The sequence below is a fragment of the Manis pentadactyla genome, chromosome 10 (assembly GCF_030020395.1).
Source record: "Manis pentadactyla isolate mManPen7 chromosome 10, mManPen7.hap1, whole genome shotgun sequence".
In the NCBI taxonomy this organism is placed as follows: domain Eukaryota; kingdom Metazoa; phylum Chordata; class Mammalia; order Pholidota; family Manidae; genus Manis; species Manis pentadactyla.
The window spans coordinates 35,696,448-35,722,174 of record NC_080028.1 but is presented as its reverse complement, the minus strand read 5'-3'; the positions used below and the strand labels follow the sequence as shown (position 1 = coordinate 35,722,174).

Below are 25,727 nucleotides of genomic sequence, written 5' to 3'. Positions count from 1 at the left end.
TGATCAGGTGTGTGCCTGTAGACTATGTATTAATCCAAGCTAGACAAGAGCAATAAAACATCCACGTATGCAGAAGATTTCTCTCAGAACAGGGGGGGTCCCGTGCCCATTTTTTAATTATAATATTTGCTTTTTGTTTGTTGAGCTGTGTTAGCTCATTGTATATTTTGGATGTCAACCCTTAATCAGATCTGTCATTTATGAATATATTCTCCCATACTGTAGGATGTCTTTTTGTTCTGTTGATGGTGTTCTTTACTTTACAGAAGCTTTTAAGCTTGATATAGTCCCATTTGTTCATTTTTGCTTTTGTTTCCCTTGCAATGGGGAGATACGTTCATGAAGAAGTCACTCATGTTTATGTCCAAGAGATTTTTGCCTGTCTTTGTCTAAGAGTTTTCTGGTTTCATGGATTACATTCAGGTCTTTGATCCATTTCAAATTTACTTTTGTGTATGGGGTTAGACAATGATCCATGTCTCCTCCTTTTTTGCAGCCATTACCTCTGCCTTTGCTGCTATGACCCTGACCACCAGCAGCGGGACCAGTAGCTCAGTGTTTGGCGGTACTACCTTATCGCCCGTCATGTCCAGGGTGTCAGCAGGTCCCGCTGGCAGTGGGGGTTTTGTGATCGGCATGGTTCTGCCCCACAGAAGCTCCACCACTGGATCATTCGTATTTGGGTCAGAACGGAGTGGTAGAACTGGTCTCAAGAACCCTTTCTGGGGAGCCTTAAAACCGAACTCCCTGGGTGCAGCTGGCCAGAGCACACCCACTCCCTTCCACGTGGCCAGCACACCTCAGAACAGTCCTGGGTTTGCAGGTAAGATTCGGAATGGGCTTGGCCTGCAGTGCCAGGCACTGTCTTAAGTGCTGACACAGTCTCCGCTTTCGAAGCTGTACTCTGTGGTGAAGATTTAGATGTTATCACAGAAGTTATTCATAAACAGCATCAGGTAGCAGTGTAACTCATGACTGGAGGAGCTATTTAATTAGTCAGTGGCAGCCTTTCTGAGACAATAGCAAACTGAGGTCATGGCTGCAGTTCCAGAGTTGGGAGCAGGGACATTGGCTGCGGCTAACTCCGTTGTAGGCACAGGAGCAAAGGCCCGAAGGCAGAGACAATGTTATATTTTCATGAGCAGAGAAGAGCCATGTGTGGCTAGAGGTTTAAACAGGAAAGTGGGATAAAATGACATTAAGAGACAGGCAGAAGTAAGATCATTCATGGCCTTTAAAAAAACTTTTTTTTTGGTATCTATCTACAATTACCTGAAAAACAGTATGTTTACTTGGCTCCCCTTCACCAAGTATCCCGCACAAACCCCATTAACATCACTGTCCATGAGCGTAGTAAGATGCTGTAGAATCACTGCTTGTCTTCTCTGTGTAGCCGAGCCCTCCCTGTGCCCCCCCACATTATGTGTGCTAATCATAGTGCCCCGTTTCTTTTTCCCTGCCCTCATCCCTCCCTTCCCACCCATCCTCCTTAGTCCCTTTCCTGTTGGTAACTGTTAGTCCATTCTTGGGTTCTGTGATTCTGCTGCTGTTTTATTCCTTCATTTTTTCCTTTGTTCTTATACTCCCGAGATAAGTGAAATCATTTGGTACTTGTCTTTCTCTGCCTGGCTGATTTCACTGAGCATAATACCCTCTAGCTCCATCCATATTGTTGCAAATGGTAGGACTTGTTTTCTTTTTATGGCTGAATTATATTCCAGTGTGCATATGTATCACATCTTTTTTATCTATTCATCTACTGATGGACACTTAGGTTGTTTCCATTTCTTGGCTGTTGTAAATAGTGCTGTGGTAAACATAGGGGTGCATCTGTCTTTTTCAAACTGGGCTGCTGCATTCTTAGAGTAAATTCCTAGGAGTGGTATTCCTGGGTCTTATGGTGTTTCTATTTTCAGCTTTTTGAAAAACCTCCATATTGCTTTCCACAATGGTTGAATGAATTTACATTCCCACCAACAATGTAGGAGCGTTCTTCTTTCTCCACAACCTCACCAACATTTGTTGTTGTTTGTCTTTTGGATGGTGGCGAACCTTACTGGTGTGAGGTGATATCTCATTGTGGTTTTAATTTACATTTCTCTGATGACAAACAATGTGGCCCATCTTTTCATGTGTCTATCAGCCATCTGAATTTCTTCTTTGGAGAACTGTCTGTTCAGCTCCCCTCCCCACGTTTTAATTGCATTATTTGCTTTTTGTTTGTTGAGGTGTGTTAGCTCTTTATATATTTTGGATGTCAACCCTTTATCAGATCTGTCATTTATGAATAAATTCTCCCGTACTGTAGGATGTCCTTTTCTTCTGTTGATGGTGTTCTTTACTGTACAGAAGCTTTTAAGGTTGATATAGTACCATTTGTTCATTTTTGCTTTTGTTTCCCTTGCCTGGGGAGGTACGTTCATGAAGAAGTCACTCATGTTTATGTCGAAGAGGTTTTTGCCTGTTTTTGTCTAAGAGTTTTATGGTTTCATGACTTACATTCAGGTGTCTGATCCATTTCAAATTTACTTTTTTGTATGGGGTTAGACAATGATCCATGTTTCCTCCTTTTTTGCAGCCATCACCTCGGGCTTTGGAGCTGTGACACAGACCACCAGCAGTGGGACCAGTAATTCAGTGTTTGGCAGCACTACCTCATCGCCCTTCACGTCTGGTGTGTCAGCGGGCCCTTCTCACAGTGGGGGCTTTGGGATGAGCGTGGCTGCCCCCCACAGCAGCTCCACCACTGGGGCGTTCGGCTTTGGGGAGGACAGAGTGGGAGCACTGGTGGCATGACCCCTTTCTGGGGTGGCTTGATTAAGAACTCTCTGGGTGCAGCTGGCCAGAGCACACCCTTTGCCTTCCACGTGGCCAGCATGCCTCAGAACACGTCTGTGTTTGCACATCAGATTTGGAATGGGCTCGGTGCCGGAGTCCAGCTCCAGCTGACGTGTGGGTCACGAAGGAAAGGACAGTGTCAGCGAGTGAGATCAATGAGGAGACAAAACACCCAATTAAAGTTGTAACATCTCCTGACATCAAGCAGCAGGGTCTTTATTTTTGTATCTTTTTACGGTTTACATAATGTTGAACATTTTTTTAAATTATGAATAATACAATCCTTTTTCTGTCAGTTTACATAATTTCAGCTTATTACCCTTAATTAAATATCAGTATTTCTTCTAATAGTAGCCATTTAACATTTAATTTTTAACTTTCCCCTAGTTAATTCATGTAAGCTACATGCTAGGTGCTAAACAGAAAATGGCGTAAGACAGCATGTGGGTTAAGCATGTAGGCTATGATTTTTACTTTAAGCATGTAAGATTATATAGACTTTTAGATATGTGTCTAAGGTATATGTCTAAGGCTATATAAAGTTTAAGCAGGTTATATAAAATGCAAGCTATATGTCTTTTGGTTATTAAGTGTAGCTATATTATTAATTAAATCCTATCCTACACATGTGGGTTGAATCTTACATCTAAAATCTAGGGATGGTACTCCTATCACCCATTCCTTAACATTCATATGAATACAATAAAAACACCTTATTCTTTTATAATATTCATTCCACAATTTCAGATGTTTACACCTTTCCTCCTGCATCTACAGGCACCAGGGCCTTGCAGTCCTCTTTATCCTTTATATAATAACTCTAAATCTGCACTTACTACCTTACTATTAATATAGTAATATTTTATAAATTTATCATAAACTTTTATATATGGGATATTTGTCAATATAAATTTTATTTTGCTCATAAATTCTTTCTATGAGGGGGTTATCAGAGGTGTCTTCTAATATTAAAAGCAACATAAGTGGGGCCCTGGGCAGTGGGGACTATTAATCTTTATTACTTTGCTGTTTCATATAAGTTTCTTGGGAGAATGGGTTTTTCCATGGCCTAGGTTCCTGTAACTCCTTCTCTGCCAATATTCTAAAGAAATCCCAGTTAGTCATGTTTGAATTGTTACAAAGGGGAGGACAAACTGCATCTAGTTTTAAGAGAGGCCTGGGCTGTTCTGCCTCACTTATTTGTGGCAGTATGCCTGGAACAGTTGGTCCCATAACACTGCTTTCATTTCCGGAATTGCTGCTTTGGTCAATATTTTGGGTTATGTTATTTACTAAAGATGAATAAATGTTAAGTACATAAGATTTCCCATATATGAGCCCAATCACCAACATCATAACTGCAAAAATAAGTGCAGGAATTAGCAGGGGCCAGCTATGAGGTTTCCTGTTTCCAGGATTCCTCCTCGTGCCTGGACCTTGTCAAACAGCATGAGCAGCATGGCCTGCACCATCTACCCCTTTTTTTATTTTTTGCAGCTAATTGAAGCATCTTCAATTTCAAATGGGTTATTCATATTCTTTTGCTCAGCAGTTGGATGAAGACTGGGAAAAGGAGTAGAAGGGAGAGTATAATTAATGCTGACATTCTGAAATTTATAAAAAAGGGAAACCAAGCAGTATGGATAGTATACGGTCGCAGGGTAGCCAGGAAAGAATTAGCAACTTTAGGAGCTGTGGCTGAGGATACATGAGTTTCACTAATAGCTCTTATCTTTTTGTGTAAATCGGCCATATTTAAAGAAGTATTAGAATTATCACAAATGCCTAATTAATGATTTTTCACACTGTCCCAAGAAGTTTTGGTGGAATTATATAAGTAGGGAGTCATGCAGATTTATTATACTGACTGTAACATTTGGTGATCAAGCGGGTTTTTAAATTTTGGACTTGATTTTCTACATACAGCAGGGATTTTTCTAAAACATTAATTCATGCCTCAATTTTTAAATTAATCTGCTCTTGTAAATATAAAGCTACTGAAACATTTTTGCTTAAAGTGTCTACGTGGTTGGGTATGTGGATTTCTTGTACTAAAGCAGTAGTGGATAATGCAAATGAGCTGAGGAGTGTAATTAATGCAGTGATTCCTAATATTAAGGCAGCTACAAACTGCTTTGGATGGCTTAAGGCATGATTAATAAACTGAAGAACTTGTATTTCTGGATCATTATACTAGGGCTCTTTTAAAACTACAGGAAGAATAACATAAGAAGGCTGATGTACAAGCATAAAAACAGTAGGACCGTAAATAGGGTCTCTTTAAGGGCATTAACTTTAGACTTTAATTTTTGATCAATAATCTTTTGAGTGGCTAAAGCCAATGATACATTTTTAGACAACTAATCAGTAAGCGGCAGTATGGGTCTCTTGTACTAGGGCTGCAGCTGAAAAAGAAAGGGAAGTTGCTAAGGTAATGAGTGCAGCAATACCAAGAATGAAAGTTGCCACAAAACGCTTTCCCAAAGTAAGAGAGTGCTGGTACCACGAAGTGCTTGTAGCCCATAATCATTAAACTACATAGAATTTAAAGCAACAGAAATTATCAAATATGGGGGATGGTGCACAATAAAAATGACTTTTGCATTAGTTTTTACAAAAATACAAGTAGAAAGAGTACAGTTATTACAATTTATAATGAATTTATCTATAATTTTGCTAATATTTATAGATATATAATTTTGAAATAGCAAAAAGGCATATAAAGTTAACAAATAGGCTTGAAATTGATAAACAGCTTTTTTTTGTGGGTCTATGCAGTGTTACTGGTCTGACAGAAGCTACAACTCGCCATAATTCAGACTGTAGGAAAGATTTTTCATTTAGTGATATAGTTAATGTGGGTGGGACCGATGCATAGCAATAAACAGAGTTTTACGAGTAATAGGCAAACCCTGAAGGCTATCTACAGCTTCAGCTTTCTCCGTCAGCTTCTTTATTTGGTCTCAGGTCAGAGGGTCACTTCCTTGAGTTGATCTTGCTAATCGCTGCTGGTGCGGGGGGAAAACTTGGTCGCGACTGGCGAGCTTTTCAGGAATCTTGCAGAGCGAGGTTCTATAAATGCTGTGCTAGAAGTTCTTCAAGGTTTTTCTTGGGCGGGGACTTTCACTTCGTCTCAGGAAGTTGTGTGGGGGAGGAGGTGGTGGTTGAGACTTGTCTGATGAGTTTGTCTTGTACCCACACGGGTGTATCTGGGTCCTGTTTAAAAATACAGGCATATCCTTTCCCACAGGTTATTAAAATATCAGGCTCTTTCTATTGCCGTGTAAGCAGGTGTTTTTATTTTGCTAAAGGTTTGGAATTAATTGAAGACAAAAAGCCACAAAATCATTTTCTTTAGTTTACTTAATCTTATGTAACCAATACCTGTTCTGCTAAAATCTATTTCTTTACTAATTTAGAAATAATTAGTGACTATAAATGACAGCAAACTTATAAATGACGATGTTTAAAGATTTGATAAGAGCTTACTATAGGACAGTTGACATAAGAAAATTTGGATACTTTTGTAACATAAAACATTTAGTTATAAGGTTTAGCATTATCTTCTTTGACAGTGTTTTCCAGGTAAATATATATTAGATAAATAAGCCAAATGGGCATAATAATTGACACAGAAGAGTTCATTAAATTAGCCAAGGTCATTCAGCTACTATGTGGAGAGCCAAGATTCAAACCCAAGTAGTATGACTCCAGAGTCTTTGCATTAACACTTGACTTTGAAAATGCAATCAGAGGACGTCAAAGACAAAATCACGCCACAGCAGATAAAAAAAAATTCACAATGAAACTTGAATAGATCTTTGAATGTTTAGAATACTAAGTGAACTAGGAGCAAGAGTTAGGATACCAAGTGCAGGAGGAATAGCAAGACGATTAGAAGCAAGAAAGCCCAGGGTGAGCAGTCCTGGTATTCTTCTGTTAACAATTATAATAACATTTTTGAGCACTAACTGTATACCAGGAACTTTGCTAAGTGCTTTATATGACTTATTTCATCCATACAATAACATACATAGAGGTAGATACTCTTACTTTTCCAAGTAAGGGTAATCAAAGTTCAGAATGTCAAAGTAACTTGTTTAGGGTCAGAACTGAGACACAAACTCTCAACCATCATATCATATTCCAAGAAAATGAACCCACTGGATGATTTATTAGCATTAAACAGGGTTTATAGCCCTCAGAAAAAGATAATCACAATCATATCATCTTCACCTATTTTCATCTAGCTTGGAAAGCAAGCTGATACAATAAGAATTTAGGAACAGGATATACATAGCCCTGGATTGTCTCCACAGGGAGATAATTCCAAGGAAAAATGTCAGCTTGGAGACATTTCATACTCAGAAGGCATTACCTGGCCTGAAAAAAGAAGGCTCAACCACTCAAGTCGCTTTACAAAAATGCAGCAGTGTGTTACTTAACTTTGGATCAGACTTGGTTTTCCCATCTTTATAGTCAATCTTAAGTAAGCAATGTTGTTCCAGAGAATGAAGCCTTTCAAAAGGGAACATATATTCTCCGCAACACAACTCAAATATTTCTAGAGCATATAGATAGGAGAAATAGTAAAAGTTATTTTGACAAAATGCTCAGAGAAAATATTCTAAAACCACCTCATTCAAAGCACTCTTATTCTCTGTTCCTTCAGCTCTTATTTACTCTGCAATTTCACTTAGCATTTATGAAAAAATTAATATGTAATTTCTCATGAAGTATTTTGAGTATGCAGATTTGATCTCAATAGACTCTAAGCTCTTTAAAGATAGAGCCTATGAATTCTAACCAAGAGAGCACAAATAGAACCATTCCTTCAAGACTGTATTTACAACTAATCAGTTATGAACCACTTCCATAAAATTGCCCATGTCCTAGAAATGACTTATTGGCAAGGACAGGGAGAAAAGGGAACCCTCCTATACTGTTGGTGGGAATGTAAATTGGTGCAAACTGTGAAAAGCAATATGGAGGTGCCTCAAAAAAACTAAAAATAGAATACCATACAATCCAGTAATTTCACTTCTAGGAATTTACCCAAAGAAAACAAAAACTCCTGATTCAAAAAAATATATGCTACACAATGGAATATTACGCAGCCATAAGAAAAAAACAGATCCTACCATTCGCAACAACATGGATGGAGCTAGAGGGTATTATGCTCAGAGAAATAAGCCAAGCGGAGAAAGACAAGTACCAAATGATTTCACTCATATGTGGAGTATAAGAACAAAGGAAAACTGAAGGAACAAAACAGCAGCAGAATCACAAAACCCAAAAATGGACTAATAGTTGCCAAAGGGAAAGGAACTGGGGAGGATGGGAGGGAAGGGAGGGATAAGGGCGGGGAAAAAGAAAGAGGGCATTATGATTAGCATGTATAGTGCGTGGGGGACATGGGGAGGGCTGCGCAACACAGAGAAGACAAGTAGTGATTTTACAGCATCTTACTACACAGATGGACAGTGACTGTGAAGAGGTATGTGGGGGGGACTTGGTGAAGGGGGGAACCTAGTAAACATAATGTTCTTTCTGTAAATGTAGATTAATGATACCAAAAAAACCCCAGATATATGCATCCCTATGTTTATTGCCACATTATTTACAATAGCCAAGATATGGAAGCAACATAAGTGTCTGTCAATAGATGAATGGATAAAGAAGTGGTACATATACACAATGGAATATTATTCAGCCATCAAAAGGAAATCCTGCCACTTGCAACGATCTGAATGGACCAAGAGGGTACTTTGCTAAATGAAATAAGCCAGGTGGAGAAAGACAACTACCATATGATTTCACTAATTTGTGGAATATGAAAATAAAACAAAATGAACAGAATGGCAGTAGACGCAGACACTGAGAAGTGACTGGTGGTTACCATGGGGGAGGGAATGGGGTGAGTAAGCGATGGGGATAAAAGGGCACAAAAATTGTCAGTCATAATATCAGCTGATCACAGGAATGGTAGTACAGCATGAAAACTTTGGTTACTGATTCTGTAACATCTTCCTATGTTGACAGATAGTAACCTCACTAGCAGTGGTGAGGATTTAATAATGTGGCTAACTGCTGAACCACTGTGTTGTACACTTAAAACCGATAAAAGATTATATATCAACTATGACTTCAATTCAAATGAAAGTCCACCAAGAAAAATTGCCCATATCTTTAGTCAGCTACAAAATTAGACCCTCACTAGGTAGATGTAACTGAAAAAGGAATATTTTTGAGTTATTTGGGATTTAGACCACATGAAAGAAGTAGAATTTTAGTTGGGCTATAAAATTCCTCATTTGACTGACTGCCTTGTGCCAAGTATGAAAACAGACAAAAGCCCTTAATTTTGAAAGTTGTGCAATGGTTGTGTACGTTCCACAACTACATTGTGCAATTGTCACAAACATCTGTTTTTTAAGAAAAGAAAATGAAAACAGAAAACCACTTTGTAGTTCATTTTTGTAAATAGATATTCACTTGACCCATAAGAACATAACAAAAATTGGGGATAATATACTACAAAAGGATATACCTCTTTTTAGACAGGGCAGGTGAACAGAGGGAGAGAAAAATTAAGAAAAGTTGCTATAGAAAGAGATCATTAAGATTTTCTTCTCTTTTCCCTTGAATTTTGGTTACATGACAATTTGCATGCTTAGAGATCATTGCTGTTTCCTCCAAGAATTAAACAACAGATTTGTTTTCTTTCCCAAATGAATTGAAATTCAACTTTATAGATAATGACCTAAAGAATTAAGAGCTTTATATATGTCGTTTGTGAGATTGCATTTTGAACTTGTATAATGGTGTTTTCTTTGTATTGTTTCTCATTACTCCAAGTGTGTATGAATTGGACCCACAACTGAATTAGGAATTCTTGGAATCACTATTTCTTCCAAAGAAGAGAGTTGCACACAAAATAAGCAATTATTTTGCACACAAAAATAGGAATTCTGCAATTGCTTGTTAAGAAAAGGAGGAATTAACTCACTTATCAGCACAAGAAACATTTGGCAGCTTCTTTATATGATTTAGCCTTTTCTCCTAGGTATACTTCCAGCCATTTCTTCTTGAGGGTCTTTCCATCCTACCTAGGGCTCACCTCAAAAAGAGGTCTAGGGGCCTTCACGCTCATTAACTTGACAAACAAACCTGGGAGTTCAAGCTTCTCCCTGAGCCTGGGACTTCCTGCCGTAGGGTTAGGAGAGGTGGGGGTAGTTTGGGACGCCATTCTCTGCTTTCAGCAACATCTACCTTTTCCTCTGACTCTTCTTCCAACCCAGGAAACTTTAGCCTCTGCAGTGAGAAGCTTTACCTGATCCATCTCAAGGTCTTCCAAGTCTCTTGCTTATTGTTACGTCCTTTTCTGTTTCCTTCAGGGTCAAGATTTGAGGCACACAAGTCTAAGTAAAACCCTTTTTCTTTTTTTTCCCAACTTTTCTCTTTCCTGATGCATTAAAGCCAGACTGTCCTAGTGCAGCCTGAATTGAGATGGAGTGGTAAAGAAGACAAAGAATTATCAGCGGAGAATTAGTGTGAGTATGTGTTTGGTGGGGAAATGAAATCCCTTGTAAATAGGAGGAAACAATTGGATAGAGATCAAATTGGATAGAGATTCCCACTAAGGAGATTGGAACATGAAAGTGGATGTTCAAGGTTCCTAGGATGTGCCTAAAAGTGGTCCACTGTGAGGGGAGGGATTCATTCCATTTCTCTCTCTTCCCTTGGATGGTAAAAAAAGTCATACTAAATCTATAATTTAAACTTACTAGACTTCTCATTGTCTTTGTATCCTCCAACCCGCATATGCAAAGCCCCATATGCCAATACAGTCCTATCCTGTTGCAAGACACAGACGTGAAGCCAACACTTTACTCTTCTAGGAGCTTCAGGAGCTGGGGGTCCTCTGCATTTAGTGAGGACTTCTGAAGGAAGGAATGCGCCCACCAGGCAGCAGTTGTTTGAAATCTTGTACTCACCAGATTTATTTTTCAGTTACTTTATGTGAACTGCTTACCTACTATATAGAGTAGCGGATCTCAAAACCTATTGTGCATAAGAATCTGGAGTATGCCTTTAAAATACAGATTTCCAGGCTCTTCCCCCAGGTACTCTGATTCAGCAATTCTGGGTTAGTACCTTATTTAGCATCTGCATTTTTGTCCAAGTTTCATACTATAAACACTGACTTAGAGATTCTATATCAGTTGTTATTTCATTCTATTTTATTACTAAAGTATATTACCCCAAAATAGTTTTATAATGCACATCAGTGCCCACTATATTATAATTATTATATAAATTATTCATTGCTAATGAGATTATAATTGAAATAACAATTTGTGGTACTTAAGCTGTTATGAATTCATGTCAGTTCGTCATTCTTAATTTTTATCTTATTGCTACCAATGACATTAATTTATAACATATATTTTCTACAAAACACCCTAAATTGTCTTCAGAATGACTTTAATCCTATGCAGGGTCTTAATTTCAAATGCTATTGTTCACTTGAAATGATTATTGATCCCATTCACTTAGCTAGTGCTTTACAGGACATTGTTGTGATTAAGAATAATAATTTACCAATGCTTCATCAGCATGGAATTATACCATTGGTTGCAGCATTTCTCAATTATATAAGTAAAAAGATGAATATTCCTGCATTCTGCCAGCAATTTAGCAAGGTCACTTGAATTTTAATGCTATTTTATACAGGAGCATATCTTCAGAGATAAATGCATGTTTCCAAAAATTCTAGAGTCTGAAGTATAAAAAATATATATATATACTTTCTAACAGGCCATCATCATCTTTGGGTGGAAATAAAGTAACTGGAGACTACCAGTGTTATATATACCACAAGTAATAGATGAAGATTAATTCTCTAGGAGAAAATTATTTCTAGAAATTTTTCAACTTTTTTTTCTAGGAAAAAAAAAACCCTGTATACCCATTAGGTAAGTATTTTGCCCAATAATATTCCTACTAATAATCTGTGGTCAGTAACACTGAAGAATCAACTTTGAAACAAAAATAAAAAAACAATTGAAGCCAATGAAATCCAAGAGCAGAAAAAAATAAACTTTTGTGATAGAAAAATGTCAAATAACATATTTGAAGAACTAGCTGAATAATATGAATCTAAAGCAAATTAGTTTTATGATTGAACTGAGAAAATATTTTATATTACCATATGTCTTCTTCTAAGTCCAAGAAAATGATCATGACATCTGAGTGTGTCCTATACCGATATTTCCCAGACCATGGGATGAGTTTTCAGAATCTATGTGGGAACGGTGAGGCAGTGTTCATCTGCAGCACGGCATTTTAAAGCATAAATAAAGGCCTTGTGAAATATTCAGCTAACTGCTCTATTCAGATTAATAAACCTTCTGAAAATACTGTGTAGCTTAAGTTTAATCAAATATTTGACTCTCAGAATTAGACACCTTGGAACCATGTTGTATATGCAATACTTCTAAAACAGATTTATGCTGTGTTACTTCATTTCTTTCGAAGTTCTCTTGTTCTGTTTTGTTTTTCTTGGCTTGGTTTTGCTTTGCTTTTCAATTTGGACATATATTATTATTATATTCTCACATGACACAATATAGTTTAGATTTTCACATATCTATAAAAGTTTAAGCCTCAAAACCCCTAACAACTATTTATGGGGTCCACTGTATTTTTTTAATATGAGTGTAATTAATTTAGACATAATGGCTCTGTTTTTGGTCACCTCCTATAGATGGCAAAACCTTCCTATGCCTTTTTGTTCTGTGCTTTAAAAGGAGTAATGATAGAAATTCCTTTAGTTGTTTATGGTAATAAATATGACTGATCAGAAATCTATTAAATTATGCTATAGAATGTGGTTTTAAAACTGCAGCACTTTAAAAACACTGGTCTTTATAATAGAATGGTTTCTCTTGAAAGAGTTGTGTACTGTTTGGAAGGTTCAGAGGTTACTATAAGAGTACTGAGCTCACAATTTATATAGTAATATGTATTAGTTTATAGGTCAGGCTTTAAAATTATAAGGTATTTTTCTGTGTCTTCATTAAATACACACATATGCACACATAATTTCATTACAAGTATGCACATGCATATATATATTTGTTTTACACATGCACACAGTACATTTGTGTTACACATATAATACACATGCATACAATAACACTGTTTTTAATATCACTTATTTTTAAATAGAAGTTACAACCTCATCTGTGAGAGTTTGTACATTGCTAAAAATATTTTCTTTTGGCAACAATATGCATATTGATTTTTAAATAAATTTATGTGGTCAAAAGCATCCCTCTAGTCTTAATTCAATTTATGAAATTTGAACAAAACTCATGTGCATCCATCTTTAGATCTAATTTCATTACTTTAAAAAATATGTGTGTTGTTTTAGCACTTAAGTGTACTAAGGATCATAAATCTCTACTAACAAATTATGGAAATCACATGCATACTTATACAGACCCTGGCAGATAGTAAGATAAGGGATAATTTTGTAAATTTCATGAAACTTTAAAAGAATTAAGAATTTATCCTGCAACTCATTTTGAAATTCTCATAGGACTCTTTAAAATTTGTGATCTTCCTACTTGGATAGAATGTCCTACTTTTTCAGATGTGATTTATTTTAACATGAGACAACATAAATAAGAGTTTTTTAAAAGTCATTTATTCTAAAGTATAATTATGACATTTCATATGTTTTTTAATCCAGATATTTATTATTTTATATAGAGACAAGCATAATTGAGCTAGAGCAGGTTTTTTTCCTCACTTGATTAAAGAATGGGCCCTTTTCAAGAAAAAGCTTCCAAGAATTCCCATGTAGACAAAAATGATGACTTTATTAGTATATTGTAATACTGTAAACTGTTATAAAGGCTTAGAAATCTTGTAGAGGTATAAATTAAAACTCATTAACAAATTAAAAAAAGAAAACTATAAAACCAATAAAATTCATATTAACAGTATATAACTGGATATTAAAGTTTTTACTAAGCATGTAAACTGGCACTTAACCAAAATTCGAGAGGGAAGAAAATCTTAATGATCTCTTCCTATAGCAACTTTTCCTAATTTTTCTCTCCCTCAGCTCACCTGCCCTGTCTAAAAGGAGGTATATCCCTTTGAAGTATATTATCCCCAATTTTTGTTATGTTCTTGTGGGTCGAGTGGATATCTGACTATTTACAAAGGTCAACTGCAAAGTGGTTTTCTGTTTTCATTTTTTCTTAAAAAACAGAAGTTTGTGACAATTGCACAATGTAGCTGTGGAATGTACACTATGATTGCACAACTTTCAAAATTAAGAGCCATTTCTGTCTGTTTTCATACTCAATACAAGGCAGTCAGTCAAATGAGGATTTTTATAGCCCAACTAAAGTTCTACTTCTTTCACGTGGTCTAAATCCCAAATGACTCAAAGATAATCCTTTTGCAGTTACATCTACCTAGTGAGGGTCTAATTTTGTAGCTGACTAAAGACATGGGCAATTTTTGTTTTGGTGGACTTTCTTTTTAATTCAAGTTATAGTTGATACATGATCATATATTGGTTTCAAGTATATAATACAGTAGTTCAACAGTTACCCACATCATTAAATACCCCCACTAATGCAGTTACTATAGAAGGATGCAGGATCATTGGCTATATTCTCCAGTACTACTATCCCTGTAACCAACTTATATTATGATTGAGAATTTTTGTGCCCCCTTATCCCCCTCACCCTCCCTCCCTACCCACCCCAACCCCTCCCCAATGCTAACCACCAGTCACTTCTTAATGTCTATGAATCTACTGCTATTTTGTTCAACAAAATTTATTTTTAACAGCAGTAGCATGATTTTATTAAATCAATTTTAAAGGGAACTGAGACTTTAGAGTTTCAAAGCATTTATTTTTCAAATGTTTGCCATATATAAATAATACTTATATTTTATGAATTTTTCAGATTTTTCATTACTTAATTGAATAATGTGTCAGTATTCCCTATTCTAATCACCACATATATAGTATTTTAAATTAGTAAGATTTTCTTTAGAAGTATTCTTTCAAAGTTAAACAAGCTAAAAAATATACATATATATATATTATATATGAGCAAATTATTTATCCCCAGCTTTATTGGGATAAAATTGACGTACAGTATTTGTGTAAGCTGAAGAGTTGGTGTTGATTTGATACACGCATATATTACAAAACGATTACCACCATAGTGTCTCCAAGCACCTCCACTATGTCACATTATTACCCTTTCTTTTTTGAGATCAGTTTGAAAAACACTCCTTAATGGAAAGACATTTTGTGTTTGTAAGAATAGAACATTATAATCTAGAATCAGTTCTAACAAATCATCTAACCTCTCTGTACCTCAGTTTTTCTATTTCTCTCATGGGTAGAGTGATAGACATCCTACCTTAGCAAAAGGAGACCATCAAGAAGAAAAATGCCTTGAATTCAATGATATAAAGATTCAAAGAAATGTTTTGTGAATTGAAATGTAAATAATGTAATAATGCAGCTATATTAACTGATGTCTGAGATTTTACCAAGAATCAGATTCTGGCTTTCTTTCATGTTCTATCTCATGAAGCACCACTTCTATCAATTCAATTATTATCGAAAAATAATTAGAGTAATCTGAAGAGAAGAAAATTTTTGACCTAGCTCATCATCTTGTTTCAAAGACATCTTGAACAGACAGCAAATGAAACTTATTCATGGAGATATTCTACTAGTCCACAAAAGTTTCCATTGATAAAACACTGTTATTTCCTTCAGTTGCTTAAAAATTGCTTAGGTTCTTCATTTCCAACTGGAAATTCAAGAAAATTTTCTGAGTGGCATGTATTTATCCTGCATTTAAATAAAAAGTCTGAGATCTATTTATAATTGAATAGAAGGGCAAAAATATAATCTTTGCAGTTGCTTCAAATCCTATAACTCTATTTGATTCTCTTTGCCTCTTTGCCCAGGAGATCATATCCTATCTTCTTAATCTTACGATATTTGGTCAATTCCAATCTTTTGAGTTGTAAAGATAATTTTGTACATTAACTTGTCTTGTCCATGATGAGTCCTATGAAAATTCACTCCAAAGCATATTTTAGTTCCCAAGTTTCCAAAACGAAAAGTGAAATATGAAACAAAGAAAAAATTATCCTATCTACTTTTGATTAATAATTAAAATTTATGTTAAGCAAAGAAGAAATTTCATCTTTCCATCACAGTATAACAGGAAAGAGAATTTGTCATTTTGTCCATAACTCTTTCCTCCTGTTGAGTGTCAGTGATCATTTTGAAATATATAATAGCAGAATATGAATGTGAAATATATTTGTGCTATTGGAAAGAGGGAAACATGCTTTCTCTCAACAGCAGAGGGGAACTTTCAGCAGCAATGTGGTTGTAATGGAGAAAAAAGTGCCACATTGATCTGTTAATAACTGCACTGTGCTTCTGTGAAGGTATTTGTGGTTACGTGAAATAATAGAGAAGAAAAATATGAGTGCAAGTCATTAAAAGTTTTAATGTTTAACAAAAATATTTCTTCTTTTTCCCACTCCTTCATTGAAGAAAACTCTTCCTTCTTCAAGATCTCGTGGGCTAGTCATAGAGCCATAAATTCCTAAGTTATTCCTTTGATAAGAATAGATGTTCTTTCCCTGAATCTTCCTTCTGGACTCTCATTTAATACATTGGGGTTTTGGCTCTGCTTTTCTAAAGTATCATTAGAAAATTTTTCTTTTTAATTTTTTATTAACTCTGGATAACATGTCCCAAAGATGGGGACATAGGATTTAATTCTCCCGTGGCCATTAACTTGCTGGGTGGCCTCAGACCTCAGTCTTCTCATCTACCCAGTGTAAATATTAATACATTATCTTCATAAAGACAGGGAGCTGTGGCCAAATCACCTCCCAAGTTCTTTCTAACTTTTTAACCCCAAGTCATTTCTACCTCTGATTTCTGGGTGCTCTGGGATTCTAAGATATTTCCTGACTACATCAAATTGGTTAAGGCCAACTTTTCAGGGGTACATCTACCCTGTTTTTTGTGGGGTGGGGGTAGGGGGTTAATCTGTTTCTGGGATAAAACCTTCCAGAGTCTCCTTTTGGTTCAGTCCTTCTGTGCATGTTTAATCCAGCTGATTCTGTGCTTCGCCTCCCTAAGTCTGGAGCTTTCCTCAAAAGAAGGTTCTATGAGAGGTCATGGTATCATCAGGTATGAGGGTAAGACACATGCAGTATAATAGCTGTAATTAGTGTTCATGGCTCCAAATTAAGAGGGATACAATACATTCCAAACTAATCTGAGCTTTTTATTAGTGCTGAAAGGAGCAGGGGACGGGGGGAACATGAACCAAAGAAATACACGCACTAAGCAAGAGGTTCCAGAACAGTTCAGTCACCATTACAGGCAACAGACGAAGTAGCTTCTTCCCATACCTTTATTTTTTATGTGTATAAACTGGGGGAAATCACTTAGAAATTATATGAAATTAGGAAAATATTTCTGAGATGTACTCTTAGCCACAATATTGTTTTTCTATGAAAAGATCTCTAATCACAGAACAAGATGAGTCAGAAATAGAGAACATCAAATAGATCAGTGTTTATTTTCTCAGGCTGATACATCAAGGAACACTGGGCAGTGTTTACATTCAGGCACATGACCATCGTGTCAATTCTGCTCTTCCATTCAGATAAACGCATTGTTTCTAGGACCTTCATTCTGTACATTCACCTGAGAAGTTTCTGCTCCTTAAACCTGTGGACATGAGCTCTCTCTCTCCTCTCTCTCTCTGTCTAGCTCTAGTTCTAGCTCTTTTTTCAGCTTTATCTCTAGTTCTCTCTCTCCCTCTCATACACCACTCACAACACCCCTAAACCATTAGCATTCTTGCGTGTCTCCTTCCTTCCTACCACTTTACTTTTGCTTCTCAATTTCTATTCTACTCTGTCCCAGAGTCTTTCAACTCAAACCTTTTAAAAAGAGTGCACGTTTTCAGGTTTCCCTGCAGAGCTCAGACTGCCTCTTCCTGCCGTCGTCCTCCCTCCCCACCTAGCAACAGGACTCGCAGAGCCAGGTTCTCGGTTTGAGGACAGCCGCTGCTGCTGCTTGCAGGGCACTCAGGCTGCGTTGAGGAAGCTTCTGGTCCCCGGCGGAACAGGGAAGACGGCCACTCCCGTTTTCCCCGGTTCAGGGCCTGGCTCCATCCCTTCCAGCATTCTGACCCTCTTACCTAGCAGAAACCCACAGGGGTCCAGGTGTTCATGCTACCGCGGCTCCCCAGAGGTCTTCCTACTTCCTCTCTGGAAAAACCACCAGTCTTTCCCATCCCCTTCCACTCCTTCCATCTCACTCCTCAGCAGAGTGGGCCCTCCTTGGATCCCAGGCCCTCAGGCTCCCGACTGCTTCCAGCTTCCAGACTGAATCTGATAAAACTTCTTACTTGTGGTATTTGACGATGAGTTGATTATTCATTTTGCATTTTAATACTGACTCAAAGTCTCTTATCCCTAAAAATGATTGTCCAGCAGACCGGGCACTGAGATGATACTGCGGATGAGACAAGCAACAGACAGCACGTCACATGAGAAGATGTTCACATGACACTTAAAACATTCTTTATTTGTAAGGCCCATTGGCAGGTATGAACTGCATTATCCCGGTATGGAGAAGGTTTTATACGATGTTGCTGGTGCTAGCACGCTCTTGCATAGAATGAGAATTACTACTGGGAAATGTATTGTTATAAGCATGTGAATAATAGACGACTAATACCGGAAACACCTAGATAAAACATCATCTTTACTACTAAGCATTACTAAACTTTTTTAACAAAAGGAAAACAGAGCGAATAAAGCAAATAATGAATTTCTTCCTTTTCAGAATAGGCCCTAGGAAGAAATAAGATAATTAAGTATAATCAAACATCATCTCTAATTCACAGCTCTCCTTTCTTCTGATAGTATAGGCTTGGGGAATAAAAACCAGGAAGGAGTTTTTCTTGCTGTCACTGAAAAGTGGTCATTAATGGTGGAAATTTCAGACACTGTGGTACAAACAGGAGAAATTCGGGGATCAGCAGAATCCTTTATGGAACCTCAAAGACAAGCCATTTAATCATCAGTGTGGCTGAAAATGATTGTCGTGAACCAGGTTTCCCAGGTAGATGAGTTCTGATGGAAGAGGGATTTCCAGCCGCAGCCAAGCAAACCGAGAAAAGGATCACGTGTTGCTTGTAGCTGTAAGGTACGGACAGCGGAAGGCGGCTTCCTCCGCCTGAGAGCCGACGCAAGGATGCAAACCGCTGGGCGTCCTGGTCAGGAAAGCAAGAGGGAGGGCGTCCTCTCCCTCGGTGCCCCAGAGATGAGCACACCTGGACTTGCTGTTCAGAGAAGGGGAGGAGAAATCAAAGGTTTCTGAGGGGGCTTGTTAGACCTAGACCCTCCTGCAGCACAGACCCAGGGCTGGCGGGAGAGGTCTCAGCCCTCCGGCTGCTAGAGGCAGACAGGAGCTCTTTCCTCAAGGGCGCCAGAAGGCTGCCCGCTGCAAGTACAGTCACACCCTTTGGAGTTTTTCCATGTTCTCCTGGGTCTGCAATTCCTAGTGTAGAGAGGAGTAATTTAGTTTAAAATCGTGGGGCTTCTCATCGTACAGACTTCCTAGTCACCATGCCGTGTCGCTAACTCCAAAGACTTAATTGGCCTCCCATGGTTGTCTTCCCTCTAAAATATTTGCCTGTTTCTTGCCTTTTGCCCTCTAGAAACTCTGCTGCTTTGTAAACAACCTCTTCTGAAGCCTCCGTCTCTTGAGGATTATGAAAAATACCATACAAGAAAAATCTGAAAGATGAATGGATTAGATTGAGGTGATATGAAATACTGTATGAAAAAAGTCTGGAAGGAATGTATCAGTCAGGGTTTTCCAGAGAAAGAGACCAACAGCATGTGTGTATGTGTAAAAACGTTTATTGTGATGAACTGGCTCGTGAGATCATGGAGATCGGTGAGTCCGGAATCCGCAGTGCGGGCGGGCAGCCCGGAGACTGAGCAGAGCCGCCGGGGCCTCTGACGTCCCAAGGCGGCCCGCGGGCGAGCGCGTTCCTGCTTGAGGAGGCTGCTCTTTTCCATCCAGGCCTCTGGTGGACTCAGTGAGGCCTACTCCCATCACGGAGGGCAATCTGCTTACTCAAAGTTCATCAGTTTAAGCGTTAATCTCATTTAAATACACCCTCCAAGTTGACACTTCAAATTAAACATCACAGTGAAAAAAAACAAAGAATAGTTGTTTTTAAAAAATATTTCCTCTTATTTCTTTCCTTTCCTCACCTTAATGGGATGTGGCTTTCCCACCATGAAACTGCTTTCTTTGTACTGTCTTCCATGGAGGCAGCCCTTCCTTGTGCACAGCACGGCCGTGGGACTCAGAGCAATGTCGGCATTCTCCTAGCAGTCTAGTGTCACCTCCGGATGACTTTTCTCCCCCTTGCCCAGAAAGCATCTGCCTTCAGGCTCGTGCTAATAGGTAAGGACACCGATTACCTATTCACATCGTTGTCATTTCCCTACTGGTCAATTTCTCATAGTCATCAAGGGCTCTCATACCCAACTTGCAATATTTCCTCTTCAACTCAATCCGGCCATTCCTGCTGTTGAATTCCGTGCCCATGGTGCTGACTCATCCTTAAATAAAGAGTTTCTTCAACTCCTTGCCTCCTAAGGACTTCACCCCTTCCTCTTCAGCAGTGCAACCCACATCCTAGGCCTGACCTGCCCATGAAGCCCTTCAACAGAATTCAGTATCTTCCCTTTATCTGCATTCCTTTGGTCGCCATAGAAACCCCTTTTGTTGTCAAGTCCTAAGTAAAAGCATCCGGTGGGAAGGACACTTAGTCAAAGAGGCTGAAGCAGGTGGGCAATAGAACAGAGCAAGAATGGAGTAAGCAAGGAAATTTCTACAGATGGGGCTGGGATTACCCTCTGTCCAGTCTTCTACTCACCAATCAGTCCTCCTCACTCCCTCCAAAACACCAATCCAGTGTAATTTCCTACACAAAACACTTTAATGGGTTAGTTGGTAAATCCCAAATCTGGGCCATGCACACAAGGATCTTCACAATGAAAATTCTTCCGAGTCTTCCACATTCAGTGTCCTCATACCTACTCTGCTGCCTATTTAGTGAGAGGCTTTCACACCCATAATTGAACAATGCTCTACCAGACCTCATTTCTTTGCACATTGTTCCCTCGTCTGGAAACTCTTCTGTTTTTATGCTTCTGTTCAAATAGTAAACTATTGCTTATCCTTTAAAACTAAGGCACAGGGATCTTCCTAGGACATATCCTTTCTGAATCCCTCCTTCCCAAGCAGAGAAGAAACTCCTTCCAGGTGCTATACTTCCAGTTTATAAATCACTGTATATTGCAGATTAGTTGTTTGTTTCTAAGTGCATCCTCTTTCCCTTATTCTGAGCTTCCTGAGGGAAAGCTTTGTTTACTATTCAGTCCTCAGCACCCTACCTAGTGGAAGAGGCCTGCTTATTTAAGTCTCCTTAGAGCCGCTGACCACCAACGTGGCCCGGGATGCAGATGCTCCTGGACCACTGGCAGATGCTGTCCTGGACTGACCTGCCCTGTTCCTTCTTCCTCTAGTCCACTGGCTATCTGACTTCTATCTCTTTGCTCTATGGCTCATCTCCCATTATGTGTTTAGAGCAGGACAATAGAACTCAGATCTCTAAGCTGCTTAGGGCAGCAGTTCTAAACCTCTGCATCCCAAATGTGTTGAGTCATAGATCAAAAAGAGAGGAAGGGTTGGAGTCAGAGTGAGCCTGCTGGGGATGCAAAATTAATACCACATGCACAATATGCATGGACCTCAACATAACACTGAGGCAAGCAGCCAGACACACACACAAAATGTGCATGTGTAAACTAACCTATGCTGTTAGAAGTTGGGATAGGGGTTCTTTAGGGATGGAGTAAATTGAAAGGATCACTGGAGAAGGAGGGCATCACTGGGTGCTTATTTCTTGATCCATGTGTTCATTTTGTGAAAATGCATATAGCTGTACAGTTACAATCTGTGGAAAACCATTTTATACTTGGAGAATAGGAAAAAATTTAAAGTCTGACAATGCAAAGATTTATCAAGAATGTGCAAAAATGAGAACTTGTTTTCAGAAGTGTAAATTGGCAAACAAATTTGTGGAAAACAATGTGGCATTATCATGTAAGGCTGAACACATGCATATCCTACAACTCAGTAATTCCATTCCTAAACCAGAGAAGTTCTGGCATATCTGTATCAGATAGCATGCAGAAGACTGTTCACAAAAACACTATTCATAAATTTAAAAAGAAAGAAAAAAGAAAAAAGAAATATTGGGGATGACCCACTGTCGGGGAAATAACTAAATAAATGGCAGCATATCCACACTACAACAGCAGCGAAAATAAAAGAGGTATCATCACATCAACAGAGATTATTTTAGAAACAAAATGCTAAATAAAGACAAGTCACGAAAGATTATATATGATTCGATGTTTATAAAACCTCCTAACAAGCCCTCTTACACTGTTATGGGAATGTAAATTGGTGCAACCATTGTGGAAAGCTATATGGAGGTTCCTCAAAAAACTGAAACTAGAAATAACATTTGACCCAGGAATTCCACTCCTAGGAACTCATGCGAAGAAAACAAGATCCCTGTTTGAAAAGACATGTGGATTCCCATGTTTATTGCAGACCTATTTGCAATAGCCAAGATATGGAAGCAACCTAAGTGTCCATTAGTAGATGAATGGATAAAGAAGATGTGGTGCATATACACAATGGCATATTATTCAGCCATTAAAAGAAAAGAAATCCTGCCATTTGCAACAACATGAATGGATCAGAGAGTATTAGGCTCAGTGAAATAAGCCAGGCCGAGAAAGACAAATACCAAATGATTTTCTTCATTTGTGGAGTATAAAAACAAAGAAAAAGAGAAGGAACAAAATAGTAGTAGACTCATAGACACTGAGAAGGGACTAGTATTTACAAAGGCGGAGGGGTTGGGTAGGGCAAAAGGGTTTAAGGGGCACAATAATTCTCAACCACAATATCGGTTGGTCACAGGGTCAGTAGTACAGCACAGAGAATGTAGTTAATGATTCTGTAACATTTTACTACATTAATGGACAGTGACTGCACTGGAGAGGGTGAGGACTTGATAATATGGGTGAAAGTTGAACCACTGTGCTGTATATTTGAAACCAACATAAGATTGTATATCAATGATACTTAAAAAAAATCCTAACTAGCAAGCAAGTATACACGGTGTGATAAAGCTGTCAAAGAGAGCAGATGCGCAGTAAACACACAACCCAGGACAGCGGCACCCTCTGGGAAAAAGGAGGGAGGTGCAGTTGAGGAGGTGCGTCATCAGATTTATCGATGTCCTAATTCCAAGATTAGGAGGTGGGTTATCTTTGTGCTTTGCAACTTGCCTGTATATTCATTTGGATGTACAGATATTAACCAACAAAAATTTATCTGCGAATTCCTGTTCAGCATGAGCACATGCTCTTACCTGATCTCTTTTCTAAACCCTCATTAAATGAAAACTACTGATGATAATAATAACAAAGGCTTAAAAACACACAAAGCAAACAAGAAAAGCCATTAGCTAACAAAAGCTCTCTACCCATTTCAGAGGGACCGAAAGTGGGGGAAGGCGCTGCCAATGAAGCTTGGCAGAGGAGGCTGTAGCGAAATGCATGCAGAAAGGCGCAAAGCTGAGGAGACAGCCCTCCAGATCCCCCAGAGGGACTCTCCTCCCTGGGAAACAGCTGTGGGACAGGCAGGAAGGAGAGGTGGCGTGGAAAGCAGAGGTTCCGTGGCCATCTCTGGGTGTAAGAGTCTACTCCACCTCCCTCACCCCAGGTAGAAAATTCCTGGATGGAAAGGCACACGCTCTGGACAAATGCACTGCTGACTCCCCTCCTTGTGAAGGGGGCCCAGGTTTTAGCACTGGTTTTGGTGGCCGCCCGGATCTCCGTTTTTGGTGTCATTGAGATTCTGTAGCAGGAGACATTGGGCTTCTGTGCTTTTCCCAAGGAATGGCTTCAGCTAAGTCTGTTATCACTTGCCCATCTACTGCCGGGCTTTTAAAAGCATGTTGCTATTTTCTCCTCTCAGTCCTTGTGATTTTGCCCTTTTATTTAAATTTCTTTATCATGATAGGGGTTGGGAGAGCAAGGCTACCAAGAAACTCCTGCAAACTAAGTATTTAGTCCCACATTTAACCAAAAGTCTCTATAACTTTTACAACAAGAAAAATAAGAAATATTCTTAAATTGAATTGAGTTGGGGAGATAAAATATATATGTGCTTGTTTAGTGGGCTGCTACAAACAGAAACACAATGGGAACATTAGGGTATAGCTCATATAGCAAGGATAAGAATCATTTCTTGGAATGCATGTGTTACTTAAAAGTATGGTTCTTATTGTGGGTTGTGAATTTCCTTATTTTCAAGTGTGGAAAGCACTTTATTAAGCACACCTTTGATTAGCTCCCAAAAGCCAGAATAGGGCTGCAAGGTACAGAGACCCTGACTGATACCTGGATCATGGAACTAGAAAGAAAACAGCCAGACACACTCTATATTTCTAAATCAGCTGCTAGGTGCTTATGTATCCCTGTGGGAGTGGTGACAGGGTTCTTTGTGACTTTTCAGTATATCCTTTTGTAAAAATATAACCTATTCTCATAAATAAAGAAATACACACATTTATAAAAGGGCATTTTTTTTTGGTTTGATTTCCTACAGGGTGCCAGGCACTGCCTTAGTGTTTTACTGAGCAAACCAACAACCTGCCCTAAGAAAGAAAATTACTCGTTATTAGAAGTCTAAGGTGGGATGGTGAAAAAACAATGTAGTATGTGGTGATCATATGTTCTGGTGATACCCAAAAGCCAGCAGGACGTTTGCTAGTTTTAACTTTATTGAGGCAAATTCAAGTGAGAATCAAATGAGATCATGCAGGATAAAGTATTTTGAAAATGAGGGGAAAAAAGCAATACAATCTGAATGTAAGCTAAAACCTCACAGCTCTGAGGTCCTCCAGGGTGTGGGGAAAATGAGGACTTTCCTTTCACAAATGAGTTAGAGGGAGTATTTACAGGGTTATATTTATTCTTTCATATTTTGGGATGGGATTCTCAACAACCTCAAAGATTGAAATTTTTCCCAAATGTTAGAAATGCTGAAAGGTCGGCACAGCAAGCCGCAGTTTGTTGCTAAGCCTAGCAAGGTTTTCTGTTCATCAGTTTTATCATTGTCCTTCTGGCTGGGTGATCTTAGACAAATGATGCTTTTGTACCTCAGTTTCCTCATTTGTCATTAAACACATACAGACACATAGAATTATAGACATTGAACCAGATTTCTTCCGGTGCTAACAGTCTGTGGAATTCCCCCACCAGCCTCCATATGTGGGTCCATTTTCTCCTTGAAATCATTAGTCAAGTCATTTCCATGAACCCATCAGATTTTAACCATGATAGCTGTCCTGAGACATGATCCTTCCCACGACTCCCAGATCAAAAGAGAACAATTTCTACTGGAAAGTATTTCAGTCATGGCACACTGTAATGCTCAAATAACATGAGAAAAACTAATCCACATACTTGGTGAGCTTAGAATAGCTAAACTCTGTGCCTGCGGCAGAAGAGGGACCCTCCCTATGCAGGTAAATTGATATCCTCAACACCACCACGAACTCCTAAATGCTGAGGTTAGAAATGAAATGCTTGCATTGGTTTCTTACATTTGTATAAGGCTATGG

At 38.5% G+C, this 25,727-nt stretch overlaps 1 protein-coding gene across 1 annotated transcript in view; it reads left to right on the top strand.

Annotated features, from left to right (window-relative positions):
• Positions 1 to 25,727, top strand: part of LOC130679260 (nuclear envelope pore membrane protein POM 121C-like) — a 135,733-nt gene that overhangs the window by 47,279 nt on the left and 62,727 nt on the right. Inside the window, 1 exon segment of the mRNA XM_057487883.1 lies at positions 497 to 604. Coding sequence (XP_057343866.1) covers positions 497 to 604 — 108 coding nt within the window.